This window comes from Canis lupus, chromosome 18 (genome assembly GCF_003254725.2).
Source record: "Canis lupus dingo isolate Sandy chromosome 18, ASM325472v2, whole genome shotgun sequence".
In the NCBI taxonomy this organism is placed as follows: Eukaryota; Metazoa; Chordata; class Mammalia; order Carnivora; family Canidae; genus Canis; species Canis lupus.
Genome location: NC_064260.1, coordinates 46,958,830 through 46,974,367, shown reverse-complemented (window position 1 = coordinate 46,974,367; position 15,538 = coordinate 46,958,830). Strand labels below are relative to the sequence as shown.

Here is a 15,538-nt window from a genome sequence, read left to right as displayed (position 1 = left end):
AGATGATGCATGTGAGGGTCTCGGGGCAGAGTGCGAGCAGCCCCAGGGACTCTCCAGAGGCTGAGCACAGACAAGGCTCGGCTCCGCGGGGGAACCTGGGAAGGCCTGGCAGGGGGTCTCAAGGACAGGTGTGAGAGCACAGAGAGGCAAAGCAACTTGTGTAAGGCGGCCCAGGAGGGTGGTGACGGATGTTGATGCAGGACGGGCTGCTGGCAACCTGGCTCCTGGCTCCCTGGGGGTGGCTGCTGTGAGGCCCCAAACACAGCCCTGAGCTCACATCCCACCAGCTGTGTGACCTTGGGCGAGTCACCTGTCCCCTCTAGAAAGCAGGGGCAACCACAGTGCTGGTGCCCAGGGGCCACTGCAAAGAATAAGTCCTGGGAGAAGGAAGGGGCACGCAGGCAGCATGGGACACTCCCTGCCTCCTGCACCCGAATCCAGCTTGGGGCTCCGTGGGGCTCAGAGGGTAGGCGGCCAAGTCCAGTTACGCCCCAGGCCTGAGGCGGAGGCAGCGATGGCAGGAAGCCGGTAGGGTCCCCAGCGAGGGAAGATGGGCTGGACTTCTGCCCGAGGCTGGCTGGGACTCCCCCAGGGCCAGTGTCCCCGCGGTACGGCCCTGTCGTGTGAGGACCCCATGGAGCTGGCCATGCTGCTGTGACCCTCCCTGAGGTTCTGCTGCCTTGGGGGTTTGCTGGTTGGCGGGGAGTGGGAGGTGGGGCCCCAGACCCAGAGGGACAAGGCCCCGTGTCGGTCTCCACGCGTGTGCTGGCAGCTGTGATAAAGGTCAGACGTATCAGGAAAGGTACTTATCAACGAGTGGGTGCTCCTTTCTAAGGGAGACACAGGCCCAGAGCCCCTGCATCACCTGCGTCACCCGGCAGCCGTGAAGATTCAGCGGGCAGGGGCGGGAGGCTCCCTGTGCGTGTGGCACCTGCTGCCAGGGGCATCCTGCCACGGCCGCAGAGCTGGGCACGATGCACAGACGCGTTTCAGCAGCCGGGGTGGGCAGGGTGGTGGCACAGACCGAGGGAGCGCCCAGGTCGGCCAGGCCAGCAAGGAGCAGAGGCAGATGGGAGCCTGCAGGTGCCCCCCTGGGCCAAGGTGGGACACAGGCTGGGGACGGCCAGGGTCAGACGGGGCGGGGCAGGGTGGCTGGGCCCCAGGGGCCGGGCCGAGGAAGCACACCTCCTCCAGCCGGAGCCTGCCGTGGCTGGCCTGCCACCTACACTTTGTGGATCCCTGGGGCAGCACGGGGCTGGGGACCTGACCGCAGCCCCTCTCCCCGCAGCTGGGCCAGGCGTCCCAGGTGGAGACGGTGTCCGAGGAGAACAAGAGTCTGATGTGGGTTTTGCTGAGGCAACTGCGGCCGGGCATGGACCTGTCCCGTGTGGTGCTGCCAACGTTCGTCCTAGAGCCGCGGTCCTTCCTGGACAAGCTCTCTGACTACTACTACCACGCCGACCTGCTGTCCAGGTGAGTGGGGGGGGTGCTCCCATGCATCCATGCACCCCCAGAGACCCCAGCCTCCCATAGCCCCTGCCTCTCCCCCCGTGGATGTCTCCAGGAGGGGCCCTGGGGCCCCGGGCTAAGCTCAGTCCACTGTCCCCACTGGCTCAGCCCCTTGGAGGGCCCGGTCTCTAAGACCAGTCCCAGAGGGAGCTGGGGCAAGAGGGAGGAGGGGCAGCTGCGCGTCAGGCCCAGGCCCCAGCCATCACAGGTGAGTGTGGGACGGCCCCGAGCACGTTCTAGTGTCCTGAGCTCAGGGCCATGGCTTTAGTGCCTGCAAACTGAACCCTACAGGCTGTGGGGGCCAGAAAGAGAGCTGTAGGCTCAGGAGCCCACACAGAGAGGCTGGGGGAGAGTGGGGGTTCCCTTCCTGGAGGGGCCCCAGTGGCCTGTTCCCAGCCCAGTGGACAGACGGTGGGAGGGAAGAGCATGGACCGAGGATCCCGGCCTGGAGTGAGGGGTTCTCCCGGCCTGTCACAGGGCTGCCCTCGAGGGAGATGCCTACAGCCGCATCAAGCTTGTCCTGCAGTGGTACCTGTCCGGCTTCTACAAGAAACCCAAGGTGAGAGGCTCCAGCGGGGAGGTGGGGTGCCAACCACCCGGCCCGTAGCTACCTGCCCCCCAGAGAGTCCACATGGCCTTGAAGGGTCCCGATGGTCTCCACCGTGGCCCCAGGTGCTCGAAGATGGGGGCAGGGCCCTGACTTCCACCTAGGGAGGCCCCCTAGCCAGGCCAGGCTCACAAGGGCGGTCCTCATTCCCTGAAGGGCCCTGCACACCTTGAAGAAACAGCTACCACACGCAACGGTGCCGGGAAAGGGGCTCTCCACCCTGCATCTTCAGGGGCCCCTGGGACCTGTGGTTTTCGTGGTGTGTCTCAGAGTCATGGAAACCTTCCTGAGAACCCAGAACTAAGGGCTGCTGAGGTGGTAGAGACAGGAGGGTCCTGCAGCCCCACCCCGTCCCCTGACCGCAGGACGTGAGTGTAAAAGCATCACCCTGCTTCCACTTCTCCACCGTGTGCACCTGGGGACCCAGGCTCAGCAGGCCTGAGTGCAGACATGGCTCAGAAGGGCAGCGGCAGGTGTCCTCAAGGGCATCTGCACACACTGACTGCTCAGGGAGCCCGGCCTGCAGGGGGAGGCGTGTGCACGCACACACCTGGAAGTGACAGTCCAGCTGGTGGTGTGAGGGGCCGCTGGCTGCTTCAGACCAGGTCAGGGGGCCTGAGCTGGACCACATTTGGGCCCGGAAGGAGGGCTCTCCTGAGGGGGGGGCTTGTGCTTGTTCCCTGCAGTGGGGATAGACTTGGGCCCTTTGGGGAGCAGGAAGGTGGTGAGAGTGGCTAAAGCAGAGGTGGGCGGGGGAGCAGGGCTGTGGGGTTTGGGATTTTATTAAAGGGTCAGTAGAAGCCACTGGGGACTTTGAACAGGTTGTGTACCAGTTCTGTCCAGAGTCCAGGGATGGCATGACCTTGTGAGGGTGTCAGGTCCCCCTCGGAGCCGAGAACTGGGCAGGACATCTCCTAGGCAGCCCACCCCCACCCCCAGAATGTAAACCATGGGCAAAGCATGTTCTCTCCAAAGCAGACATGGGGTGCATCCTCACATGCCACAGGCCTGCCAGGCCATCTCGTCTAGAGACCTCCCTGCTGTGGGCATCTGGGGGTATGGGCAGTGGGCAGTTCCCCAAGTTGTCCATCGGTCCACTCCCCATCCCACTGGGGTCCGTGGCCCACCCAGCTCCTCACACGAGCTTTTCATTCATTGCTTGCAGGGGATTAAGAAGCCCTACAACCCCATCCTGGGGGAGACCTTCCGCTGCTGCTGGTTCCACCCCCAGACCAACAGCCACACCTTCTACATAGCTGAGCAGGCAAGGCCCTGGCCGCATCCAGGCTGGACCGTCTGACCCCTGTGCCCATTCTCGGTGGCCCCCCATATGCCCATCGGGGTTCCCCTGGGAGGCGCAGACACAGCACAGCACTGTGACAGCAGAAGTGTTTCCTTGGGTGGGGAGCTGCACATCCCGTTCCCCTAGGGCACTCTGCAGGGATTCGGGGACCCCAGACCACAACCAGGCCCATGACTCAGTCTCCACTTCCCTGCGCAGCAGGAGGGAGAGCTGGGAACAGCCCCACAGCACTCCTGGGGCCGGAGGGGTGCAGGGGGCAGGGGCAGGAAGCCAGGCTCCCTCCTCCCGGGAGCCATTCCACAGTGCCTGTCTGCCCGCAGGTGTCCCACCACCCACCCGTGTCCGCCTTCCACGTCAGCAACCGCAAGGACGGCTTCTGCATTAGTGGCAGCATCACAGCCAAGTCCCGGTTTTACGGTGAGGGGGGCGCGGGGGCAGCACCTGGGATTTGGTGACCGGGTTTATCTCCCTCCCTGCCTCTCTGGGTCAGGGACCCATAGATGGTGCAGGGCTCAGACCCTGGAGTCAGGCAGAGCCCATGCTCGGGCCTCCACCCCTCAGCTGTGGGGAGGGCACCCCTTGTGGGGATGCGGTGAGGGTCCCAGACGAGAACCCGCGCTCACCGGTGCCGTCTAGAGCTGAGCTGTCTGGGGCAGTATCTCCCTATAAACTGATCAAAATGAAGTGAAACTGGAAACACAGCTCCTTGGTTGCCCAGACACATCACAAGCACTCCATGGCCACCGTGGCCATCGGCCACTGTGTCAGCACAGGATAGGACACTCCCATGGCCGCAGTGTCGGGCCGTGCCGCCCTCAAGCCTGGCCCTGTGGGCACCCAGAAAGCATCTGCTTCTATTCGCCTATCACATCCGCAGGTGGACAGGTGCCAACGGCCTGCAGAGGGTGTGCAGATTGGGCCCACCCTTTCCGCCCCTGCCCCTGTGCTCCCATCCCTCCAGACTGTCCTCTCTTTGCCTGTCCGTCCATGCCCCCACTTCAGGGATGTTCAAAATCAGAGCAGGCGATTGGGCTACCTGCTGCTCGGTGTCCGTGGCACATTCACTTCCTGGGAGACGTGCCCTGGGCACCCTGGGTGGGGCTTTCCCAGAATCTGAGTCTCTGAGAGGAAGTGCTCCGCAGGTGAAGTCCGAGAGGTCCGGCCGCCCACAGTCACTGCTGGAGGGACCGGGGACTGTCTGCACCTGCTGGAAAGGAGCTCAGAACACACGACACAGGGGGTGGGCTCCCCCAGTCCTGAGGGTCTGTGTCCACTCACTGGTCCCCTCCCCCATCTCTGCAGGGAACTCACTGTCGGCTCTGCTGGACGGCAAGGCCACGCTCACCTTCCTGAACCGGGCAGAGGATTATACCCTCACTATGCCCTACGCCCACTGCAAAGGTGAGAGGGCCCACCCCCCACCCCCACCCCTGTCTCCAGCACCCCCAGGGCGGGGGGGGGGGGGGGGGGCGGGCGGCGGGCAGAGCCCAGGCTGGTGCCTTCGCCCTCCGTGGGGGATGCTCTGGTCCTTGTTTGTTTGTTTGTTGAGGGTTCCCCCAGGCCTTCTAGCTGGGAATGGACCTCCTGATGCAGGCTAGCATTTCACTCCAAAGTGACCACTTCCTTTCAGGAGCCAGCTTTCAGGGGTCACAGATCACAAGACAGTTCTGCTTCTTGGGAGTGGTTTTGTTATTGTTTCGGGCACTTTCCAGTAAAAAAAACATAGCACCTTTTTTTTCTTCTTCTTAAAGACAGATCACGAGTTAACACATTTCCGATTCAAGTCAGCCCAGTGCCTGGTAATTCCCATTGGCCAGAAACAACCTCTCTCCACCCATCACCCCCACACACACCCTCCCCCGACCTCCCGGAGGCGGGAAAGCCCCTTTTTTTTTTTTTTTAATTCTTGATAGACATAGAGAGAGAGAGAGAGGCAGAGACACAGGCAGAGGGAGAAGCAGGCTCCTTGCAGGGAGCCCGACGTGGGACTCGATCCCAGGTCTCCAGGATCACACCCTGGGCTGAAGGCAGCGCCAAACCGCTGAGCCACCCAGGGATCCCCGAAAGGCCCTTTTTGTAAATCACACAGGTGTGGTTTCTCTCCTGGTCCTACATCACACACCCTGTACAGCGCTTCGAGTGACTCTCACCGGCTGGTCATTTCACTTTAAAGAGCCTGTGCTTTCATTTTAAGACTTTGTCTTAAGTGAGCCTTACTGGGATTTGAAAGTCCCCATCAGCAATGACCCCTCCAACTGCCTTGGGGCAGACACCCCCCCCTCCCCCGTGCTTTTGTTTCTTTTTCCTTTTGCTCCTTAGTGATTGCTTTTTTATTTCATTTTTGTTTGTAATTAGGGAAATGCAGTATTTTCCTGGATCCAAAGTCAAAACTTTAAAAGCAGGTGTAGTCAGAGAAGGCGGCATCTCTGTCAGCGACCCCCCCACCCCCCACCCCAGCAGTGGAGAGTCCCACAGCAGCCCCTCCCACTTGGTGAGGAGCATCCAGGACGGCCCCCAGGGCAAGGGGCATCCAGGAGCACCCTGGCTCCCAGCCCAAGCACTGGCGGACCCCGGGGTGTTTCCAGCCCTTCTGCTGTGTCACTTGGCTTGTCCTTTTATTTTTTTCTTTTCATTTTTTTCACACACGTCCAAGTGTCTGATAATACACACAGCTCTTCTCTTTAGTTAGCTGTCCAGAAACAGAAGATTCATTAATTGAGAAATCTATGTATTAATCTAAACAAGTCCGCCAGGCCAGTCCCGGGCACAGGAGTGAGCAGGGAAGACCAAGGCCCCCACGTTCAGGCCCCAACAGCAGAGCAAATGACAGATGCTGATGAGCATGTCCTGGGAGCAGGGAGCCTGGGAAGGGAGTCCTAGAGGAAGGAGCTGGCAAGGGCCAGGACATTCCCTGGACGGAGCAGCCTTGGGGGCAGAGACCCCATCTCTGGGGACAGAGGGTCTCTGGGAGCCAGGCGTGGCCCTGGGTTCTGCACCCTCCCCCCACCAGCTCCTCTCCATCCCTGACACTCTGCCCCCTGGGGCTCCTGTCCCCTCCCCCATCCCTCTCACCCTCCTAGGGGCTGCCAGCAGCCTCCTCGGGGCCAGGGGTCAGCATTGCTGGGCTGGGACAGGTGATGGGGCTGACAGGGACTGTGTTTCAGGAATCCTGTATGGCACCATGACCATGGAGCTGGGCGGTAGAGTGACCATCGAGTGTGAGAAGAACAACTTCCAAGCTGAGCTGGAATTCAAACTCAAGGTAGCTCAGGCCAAGGCACCATCAGCCCCCAAGTGGGGGGTGGGTACTGGAGAGAAGTGGGCCCTAGCCACGGGGAAGCCCCCTCTGCACCCCAGGGTGGTTTCTGGAGCATATGCGCACAGAGGAGAGGACAGCTCTTGGCATCTCCATAGCACAGCCTGGGCCCAGAGAGGGCAAGGGGTTCCCGCAGGCCACACAGCACAGCCAGGAAAGGCACAGACCCTTTCCTCGTGTGAGGCGCACAGGCCTGGTAGGCCCCCTGCATCCTTGAGCTCAAGCAGAGGCATTGGGGGAGCGTGGCCGCCTCCAGCTTTGGGTCCTGTCCGAGCCAGCCTCCCGCGTCCTGGGGCCTGAGAGCCAGCACCCTCATGAGGAAGGGGCCTCCCCCAACCCCAGCTCAGTGAGGGGCACAAAGGTCCTGGAGAGGCGGCTGGCCCCTCAGCAGCCCTGTCTTGGGTGCCCCCACAGCCTTTCTTTGGGGGCAGCACCAGCATCAACCAGATCTCGGGGAAGATCATGTCAGGAGAAGAAGTCCTGGCACGTCTCACCGGACACTGGGTAAGAGGCCACCGTCGGGCAGGCGCAGGCGGGCCATGGGCTGCGGGAACAACCATGGGGCCGACCCCTCTGCCCCTGTCTGGGACAGGACAGAGAAGTGTTTATCAAGGAGGAGGGCAGAGGAAGCACGGAGCTCTTCTGGAACCCGAGCGGGGAGGTCCGCGGGCAGAGGCTGAAACGGCGCACTGTGCTATTTGAGGAGCAGACGGAGCTAGAATCAGAGAGGTGAGGCCCGTTGGCGTCCGCGGGACCCGCTGACACAGGCCTGGCGTGGCCGGGCAGGGTTTCCGTGCTGCGAGCACGTCCCGGGAGTCCCCTGGCAGGGAGGGGGCTGGAGCGCACCCCTGTGACAGATGACTCGTCCTGCTGGGGCAGCTGAGAGGAGCACCCCCTCGCCCCCCGCCCAGGAAGAGCAGGCCTAGGTGCCTGGCAGCTCCACAGGGAGTGCCCTGCAGGAGGGAGGTGTGAGCTCGGGGTCAGGAGGACCCTCTCGCAGTGAATCAACGCCGCTCTAGGACACACGGGCATCCCAAGAGACAGCGAGCCCCCTGCCACTAGGGGCAAGCAAGTGGACGTTGCTCTAAGCCTCCCCTCCAAGGCCACAGGGGTGGGACCGTCCAGGTCACCCGCTCAGAGCAAGTGCCCTGCTCGCAGGCTCTGGCAGCACGTCACCAGGGCCATCAGCGAGGGTGACCAGCACAAGGCCACGCAGGAGAAGTTTTCACTGGAGGAGGCACAGCGGCAGCGGACCCGCGAGCGCCAGCAGAACCTCATGCCCTGGAAACCACAGCTGTTCCACCTGGACCCCACCACCCAGGAGTGGTGCTACCGACATGAGGAGTGAGTGCCAACGGGCGGTGGGTGGTTGCCTGGGGGCTCCTGCCCAGCTGGAGGAGTGCATGATGGGGCGAGGGAGGCTTCTGTGGGCGCTCCCCTGGCCGGCCGCTGCCCAGGGCCCTACGTACACGAGTAGGCAACGGTCCCTCCCTGGGGGCTCTGGCCACTGCTGGGAAGCTGAGATGGGGCACCCTCCCCTCAACGGCCGCTGGCCCTGCTGATGGACGCCCTTTGGACCCTCCAGCCGTAGCCCCTGGGATCCCCTGAAGGACATCGCCCAGTTTGAGCAAGACGGGGTCTTGTACACCATGCGGCGGGAGACCATGGCCCACCAGACCGCCTTCCTGGGCAGCCCGGGGCCCAGGCACCAGGTCAGCAGCCCCAGCAGCCCTGCCTGGGGTGGACCTCCACAGCGGGAGGGGACTGTCAGGCTGGACCCCCACCCTCACTCTCACCTGCCTGCCCCTCCCTCTTCTGTTACCACCCTCCCCCACCCCCACCGGCTCAAACACACTCACCCCTCCCAGAGGGGCCTCCTCTGGCCCCCAGCCATCCCCTGCCCTGCCCTGCATGGCACTCAAGATGCCTGGATTTGCAGGAGGCTGTGTTCATGGGGCACCCCTGCGTGCAGGGCACCAGGTAGAGGTATGCTAGCCCCCAGCCCACTGCTCCCCAGAGCCACCCTCCATAATGTTATGAGCCCACAGAGCCAGCCTGCAGAGGAGGGAGTGGAGGCTCAGGGCAGCCTGGGGACTTGCCCAGGTGAAAGGAAGAGCGACCTGCACAGAGGTGCCAAGGAGAGGCAAGGAATGAAGGCAGGGAGGCTCCAGGAGGCATGCCAAGATCTCCTGAGACAAACACCAGGGTGCGGCTTGTGAGGGAAGCCTGGCATGTTCTGCACGGTGCCACATGGACGGAGGCCACCGTGTGACAAGCACCCCACGTGCTGCAGGTTCTCTGCGCCCGTGGTGGCTGCCTACCACGCGCAGGACTGGAGACGAGCGATTACATGGGCAGGACGGGCATGCCCTTCTTGCCTGGTGACCCCAATTTCCCAGCCAGCAAGGGTTGCAGTATCTCACTGCCCACATGTCCCCACCCTCCCCACCTGTGGTAGCCCCTCAGGCCAGGTGCCCCCCCCACAGGCACCCACCGGGATGCACCCTGGGTCCCCCTCTGCCTCTCCAATTGGCCTGTACTTTGGGGAATTATCGGGGGTCAGCCAATCCTCGAGGTCCCACTGGAGCTGTCCGCTCCACATCGGGGGAACCCTAGCTGTCAGCTTGCACAGCGAGGCAGGACCAGCTGTCCTGGCCCATGAGTCAGAACTGTGCACAACCCCCTCTCCTGGAGCGGTCCTGACATAAACATGCTGCCCTGTCCCCAAGGCCAGGGGACAGGGGACGTGGGTATGCTCCCAGCTGCAGTGGCTCCATCTCTCTCTAGGGTCCTGGCCCAGAGCGGCGGCTCCGCAAGTCCAGCGACCAGCCCTCTGGCCACAGCCAGGTCACCGAGAGCAGCTCCACACCCGAGTCCTGCCCAGAGCTCTCAGATGAGGAGGAGGAGGAGGAGGAGGACGGTGACTTCATTCCTGGTGAGCCCTCCTGGGCCAGCTACTCTGCAGGGTGGGAAGAGTCAGGTGTATGGCCCACCTTGCCCATCCTCCCTGGGGTCCTCTAATATGCCTTCCCGAGCCCAGGGGCAGACCAGGGGGGTGCACTCCGAGGTTGCGGTGCCTCCCTTGGCTGGCAGGGGCTGTGCATGAGCTGGACAGCATTGACCCGTGCATGAGCCTCTGATTCCACTTCCCATCACCCTCATGGGCATGCCTGCTCCTCCCCGACTTTGTCCACGCTTCTCCAGTACACAGGCTGTGCTTTGGCCGTTTCTGTCTCCCAGGGCTGAGTGGAGGCCAGCTGAGCTTGGGGGTTCCCTCCGTGCCTGCCCCTCGACTCCCCATGTTGTTAGCTCCACCCAAAGGCTCCCAAGAGGTGGGGCAGGGGCCCGAGCTGGGCGTGACCCCGGGACCCTACGTGCCGGCTCCCTGAACATGCCAGCTCGCCTTTGATTCTCCCTCCATCCCCTGTCCCTTGTGTCCCATGACCGGTGGCCGGACATCCCAGGCAGCGAGAGCCCCTGCCCTCGGTGTGGGAAGGAGGCGCGGCGGCTGCAGGCACTGCACGAGGCCATCGTGTCCATCCGGGAGGCCCAGCAGGAGCTGCACAGGTAGGCCTCGCTCCCAGGGACCCGGCTGGGGTGCCATGTCGGAGAGGGCAGGAGAGCCAGCAGTGCAGCCAAGGCTGGCTGGCCATGGACCTGCAGTGTTACTCAGAGCTAGACCCATCAGGATTTGAGAGGGCCTGGTGGCATGAGGATGGGAAGAGAGTGCCCAGCTCTGCCCTGAGCAGGGGTGCCCAGCTCTGCCCTGGGCAGGGGTGCCCAGCTCTGCCCTGGGCAGGGGTGGGATGGGGAGGGGCAGGCTGTAGGGAGTCCTACTTGAACAGGATTAGCTGGCGATGCTTGGTAGCTCCTGAAAAGTCCGTACGTGGGCTGGAGGAGCCTGGGGTAGGTCAGACTGAGTCAGTCACCTGGCACCAGAGGAGGCTGGCTAGGAAACAGGTGGTCGGAAGAGCCAGAAGTGCCTGCAGACACACAACCGTGGCTGTCCCAGGCGATGATATGAGTGCCCTGGGGTGGCCGTGACACAGTCCCACGGATGGGACTTAAACCACAGATGCTCGCTGTCCCCCATCCTGGAGGCTGGAAGCCCGAGGTCCAGGCACGGGCAGGCGGGGTCCTCCTGAGGCCTCTCTGCATGTGTGTGGACGGCCATGCTCTCCCTGGGTCCTCAGGGGGTCGTCCCTCCATGTGTGTCTGTGTCCTTTATGTCCTTATAAGGACACTGGTCATACTGGATTAGAGCCCACTGCGATGACCTCGTTTCAACTGAATCACTTCTTGAAAGACCCCCCATCTCCAAATAGAGTCCCATCTGAGGTACTGGGGCTCAGGACTCTGACATATGACTTTTGGGGCGGGGTGGTGCAGCTCAGCCTGTCACGGCAAGAATGGGAAAGAGGCTGCAAGAGGCCCAGCTCCCCCAGCCGTGACTCCCTCTCCCTGGAATGTGTGCCGGGGCATCCACTGTGCCCTGGGGCCCCTGCCATAACGTCTGCCAAGGGTAGGGATGCACTCCCTCTGGGCCCACCCTGGCTCAGCCGCCACCCTCCCCTGTCCTTGCAGGCACCTCTCGGCCATGCTGAGCTCCACGGCGAGGGCCAGGCAGGTAGCAGCCCCGGGCCTCCTGCAGAGCCCCCGCTCCTGGTTCCTGCTCTGTGTGTTCCTGGCGTGTCAGCTGCTCATTAACTACATCCTCAAATAAGAGCCCTTTGTGGGCAGCACGGGCAGCGCCTGCAGAACTCGGCCAGCCCCAGCCCTCCCTCCCAGGCACCTAGCACTTTAAGCCAGCCCGGGGGAGGCAGAGAGAGCCGGCAAGCGTGGCCGCTGTGGACAGAGGGGCGGCAGGAGGACGGCAGGAGGGCCCCAGAGGGCCACCCGGGGCTCCTCCAGGGGAGGAGGTCCCTCTCCTGTGGGACCCTCCGCCCAGCGCCGGCCTTAATGCTAAAGCCAAATGCAGCTTTCGTCATGCCTCACACCCCTTGGCCAACTCGCCTGCTCTTTCCTGGTCAGCTTCTACTTGTCCCGCGTGATGGACGGAGGCGGGGGTGAGGGGCCTGCCCAGACTTTGCTTGGTCACTCCCCAGCCAGGGTGAGTAGGGAGCTTTTGCAGAGCAAGCCAGGAGTCCCAGAGGTTCCCAGAGCCTCCTCCGTCCGGATGCCCAGGGCTGTCCGTCCTGACACCCAGCGTGCATTGCCGGAGTCGTGCCACGAGAGGCCTCCAGTGGTATCTGGGGCAGACTGGAGCTACTCTGGAGAGAGCATTTGGATTTTAGTCTGGTTTTGTGCTGTTTGGACAGGATCCCCACGATACATACCAGTGGAATCCATCCCACCTCACACAGCCTGGGCGTGGCGGGGGTGGGAGGGCGGGCGGGCACACCTGAGCGCAGGTGTGTGTGTGTGGGCAGTGGTGCGTGGGGTCGGCTTCGCCGGCACTGGTGTTCCCTGAGTCAGGGAAGCCCAAGTTTGCCACTTTGCTCGGACAGATGCACAGTCTTCCCGTTTTACACTTTTTTAATAAACGCAATTGCAATATTTTAGGCAGGCTGCAAGCAGCGTCTGGCGTCTTGCCTCTTTTTCTGTGTCCAGTGCCACCTGTATGTGTGTGTGCGTGCACGTGTGTGCATGACTGCGTGTGTAGACACACAGAGCCTTAAACTACGCGGTGGCAGTGCCATCAGAACTGACCGTCCCACTTTCCAGTCCGTAGCCACGGTCTTGTTCCCTGCCCCCAGTGTGGGATGTCTGTGCGCCATCCCTTGAAATAAACGAGTACAGACAGTTTGTGTTCTCTTCTTGGGGGACTTCTGAAAAGGTGAGCAGGTCTTCCCTGGGACAGACACAATGCCAGCTAGGGGCTGTCTGAGGCTGCAGATGCCCAGGAGGGGCTGAGGCCAAGGCCAGGGGGATGGAGAGGAGGGATCCAGGGGAGGATGGGGGTGCAGTTTGCAGGGAACAGTGGGAAGCAGGCCCACGCTGTTGAGGGAGTGCCAGGAAGCAGGGGTCCCGTCCACTGTCTGACGAGCCCACTGAGGACATGGGTGGTACTGCCCACTCTGGGAGCTCTGAGATTACGGGTGGCTCTGAGGCCCATTTGCTTGACCTCTTCCCCCCACAACAACCTCCCCCTATCTCCTTCCCCCCACTGTCCCCAGCCCAGCTCTTGCTTTGATTACACCATGGCCACCAGCCCCAGTACTCATGGCCATGAGGGCCAGAGTGAGTGGGCCTGCCTTTGCAGGGACAGCCCAGATGGCGCTGAAGGAGGGGTGGGGACAATTAGCCACAGACCTCACAGGCCACAGCCAAGGGACATTTGACACCCTCCCCCTGCCCCCAACAGTACATGGAGGGTAACAGGTGAAGAGAAAGAGGCTGGTCAGTGGGGTCCGAGAGAGGGGCACTCCTACTTCCAGGCCCCTCCAGCTCGGCCCCTGCAGCTCCAGGAAGAATGGGGCTCGGGGTGGGCAGAGGGAAGGCCTTGTGCCAGCCTCAGGCCGCCTGGACCCCTGGGGACTGTCCCCCAGAGGAGAGTGCCCACAGGCTGGTTTGGATCCCCAGGGGGAGCCCATCCACTCACTTTCGGGGAACAGGTGCCCTGGAGGTACAGCTTCTCACATCTTAATACCAGGGCGTGGCTCTGGAGAGAAAGCTCTGAGCCGCTTCCTCCCAGAGCCAGACCCATCCACTCCCGCAGAGCCTGAGTCAGCAGCCTGCCACCACACCGCAATGCAGCCTCAGAATCCCCATAAATTATCTTTATGTCCTTGGCATGCCACAGGTTGTTTCTAAATGAACAAGGAAAAGAAAGCTGGGTGGAAAAAACGTTACAGGAACAGCTGGCCCAAAGCCCAGATGATGGTTATAAGGGCGTCATGCAGCACTTCGGGATAGAAAAAATCTGGACAGACAGGATTTCTGGGTCCTTTGGGCTAACTCTTGGGTATGTAGACACCAGTGGTGATACTCCAGGATGCTGCGGGTATCCAGAGCTGTCCCCTGTCCCCCTACTCAGTGCTCCCCTTCCCGGTCCCCCCTGGAAATGTGCGTGGCCTGGCTCCCAGGGCAGCCATGCCAGACTCTGCTGGGAGGGTGGCAGATGGGGGAGCAGGGTGCTACAGAGGGAAACGAGCCTCTGACTCACCCTGCTTACAGAAAACCCTGAGGTTTCCTCAGCATCCAGAAGTCTGCAGTTTCCTCAAGAGATCCAGTTTCCCAGTGACACTGTTATTTCTCATCCCCTGGGATATATCACCAGCAACTTTTTTCTTTAACTTTTTTTTAACTTTTTTTTTTTTTAAGATTTTATCCATTTATTTGACAAAGAATGGAAGAGACAGGAGCGCAGAAGCAGGTGGAGTGGGAGGCAGAGGAAGAGAGAGAAGCAGGGCAGCCCTGGTGGCGCAGCGGTTTAGTGCCACCTGCAGCCTGGGGTGTGATCCTGGAGACCTGGGATCGATTCCCGCATCGGGCTTCCTGCATGGGGCCTGCTTCTCCCTCTGCCTGTGTCTCTGCTTCGCTCTCTCTGAATGAATAAATAAATAAATCTTTAAAAAAAAAAAAAGAGAGAGAGACAGAGAAGCAGACCCCACCGACTAGCAGAAGGACCAGGTCCAGGCAGGATTAGGGCATTGGGGGGGTGGGGTCATGAGTACAGGAGCCCTGTCCTGTTCACCCCCACGGAGAAAGTGTCCAGTTCCCGTGAAAGAATCATCTCCTCCCTGGTTCCATGGCATTCAGCTAGCCAGCCCCCTACCTGACCCCATGCTGGGTGCTGAGCAGAGAGGATGCAGGACAGATGCGGGACAGATATGCGTTTGCAGTGGCCACCTGAGCCAGGGTTGGGGCCTTGACACTCTGCTGGGGGCAGTGTGACTGCCAAGGGGGGCTCGCTGTCACCTGTCATGAGGAAGAAAGCCTCAGACCCCGCCCAGTCCCTCTGCCAACAGCCTCTCCCTATCTGCAAGGAGGGGCAATAACAGTGGCCCTCTTGGGGTGGTGAGGCCCAGCTGGGGAGACACACAGCTGAGCTGTTGTCCCAGCTCTTCCACTGACCCTGGACGAGATGCTCTTCCTTGGGGGGGCCACAATACCTGAAAGATCAGAAGGGGTGGGGTCCCTTTCATCCCCTACAGCGCAGCCATTCAAGGGCCAAATGTGGGGCAGGTGGCCAGAGCCCTCAGAGGCACAGCTTTGTGCTTCATCGTTTCCAAGAAATTATAATAATCCAGTAATTATTTTGCTCCGAAACTCTGAGACATAGCCCCCAAGGACTGCAAAGGTGACCTGCACATCCCAGGACCCCAGATGCATGGGGTATGGTACAGTCACAGAGGGAGCCTCATTTACAGTTTACAGTTCCATCCTGTGGCTCTAACCCTGGGTGGCTCAGTCGGTGAAGCGTCCACCTTTGGCTCAGGGGGTCCTGGGGTCCTGGGATCGAGGCCGGGGTCAGGCTCCCTGCTCCGCAAGGAGCCTGCCTCTCCCTCTGCCCCTCCCCCTCCCCTCATTCTCTCTTACTTTTTCTCTCTCACACATAAATAAATAAAATCTAAAAAAACAATATGATACATGCATTTCTGTAAGAAGAGAAACTGTGTCTTGGACAAATTAGGAGAGAAAGGCAGGTGGCCCGGTGGCTCAGTGGGCACAGGTCAGTGGGCATGACATGCTCCCTACACTGGGCAGGCCCCCAACCTCAGACCCCTGCTCAGCCTGCAGTGGCACATGTTCTCATGGCTGTTCCACAGATGTCAAAACCAGGCTGCAGACGTTCAAGGCG

General features: G+C 61.5%; 1 protein-coding gene across 9 annotated transcripts in view; it reads left to right on the top strand.

Annotated features, from left to right (window-relative positions):
• The window catches only part of OSBPL5 (oxysterol binding protein like 5), a 75,657-nt gene extending 63,349 nt beyond the window's left edge, over positions 1-12,308 (top strand). For 5 of the 9 annotated variants that reach the window (XM_049096404.1, XM_049096406.1, XM_049096407.1 and 2 more), the window contains exons 10-22: positions 1,289-1,473; positions 1,987-2,068; positions 3,282-3,380; positions 3,740-3,836; positions 4,722-4,820; positions 6,584-6,681; positions 7,150-7,239; positions 7,328-7,464; positions 7,894-8,079; positions 8,321-8,447; positions 9,523-9,670; positions 10,200-10,302; positions 11,320-12,308. In XM_049096404.1, the coding sequence (XP_048952361.1) occupies positions 1,289-1,473; positions 1,987-2,068; positions 3,282-3,380; positions 3,740-3,836; positions 4,722-4,820; positions 6,584-6,681; positions 7,150-7,239; positions 7,328-7,464; positions 7,894-8,079; positions 8,321-8,447; positions 9,523-9,670; positions 10,200-10,302; positions 11,320-11,458 (1,590 nt within the window). In that variant the 3' untranslated portion in view covers positions 11,459-12,308. The other 4 variants (XM_049096411.1, XM_049096405.1, XM_049096410.1 and 1 more) reach the window with 4 other exon arrangements.
• Positions 12,309-15,538: the final 3,230 nt, after the last annotated feature.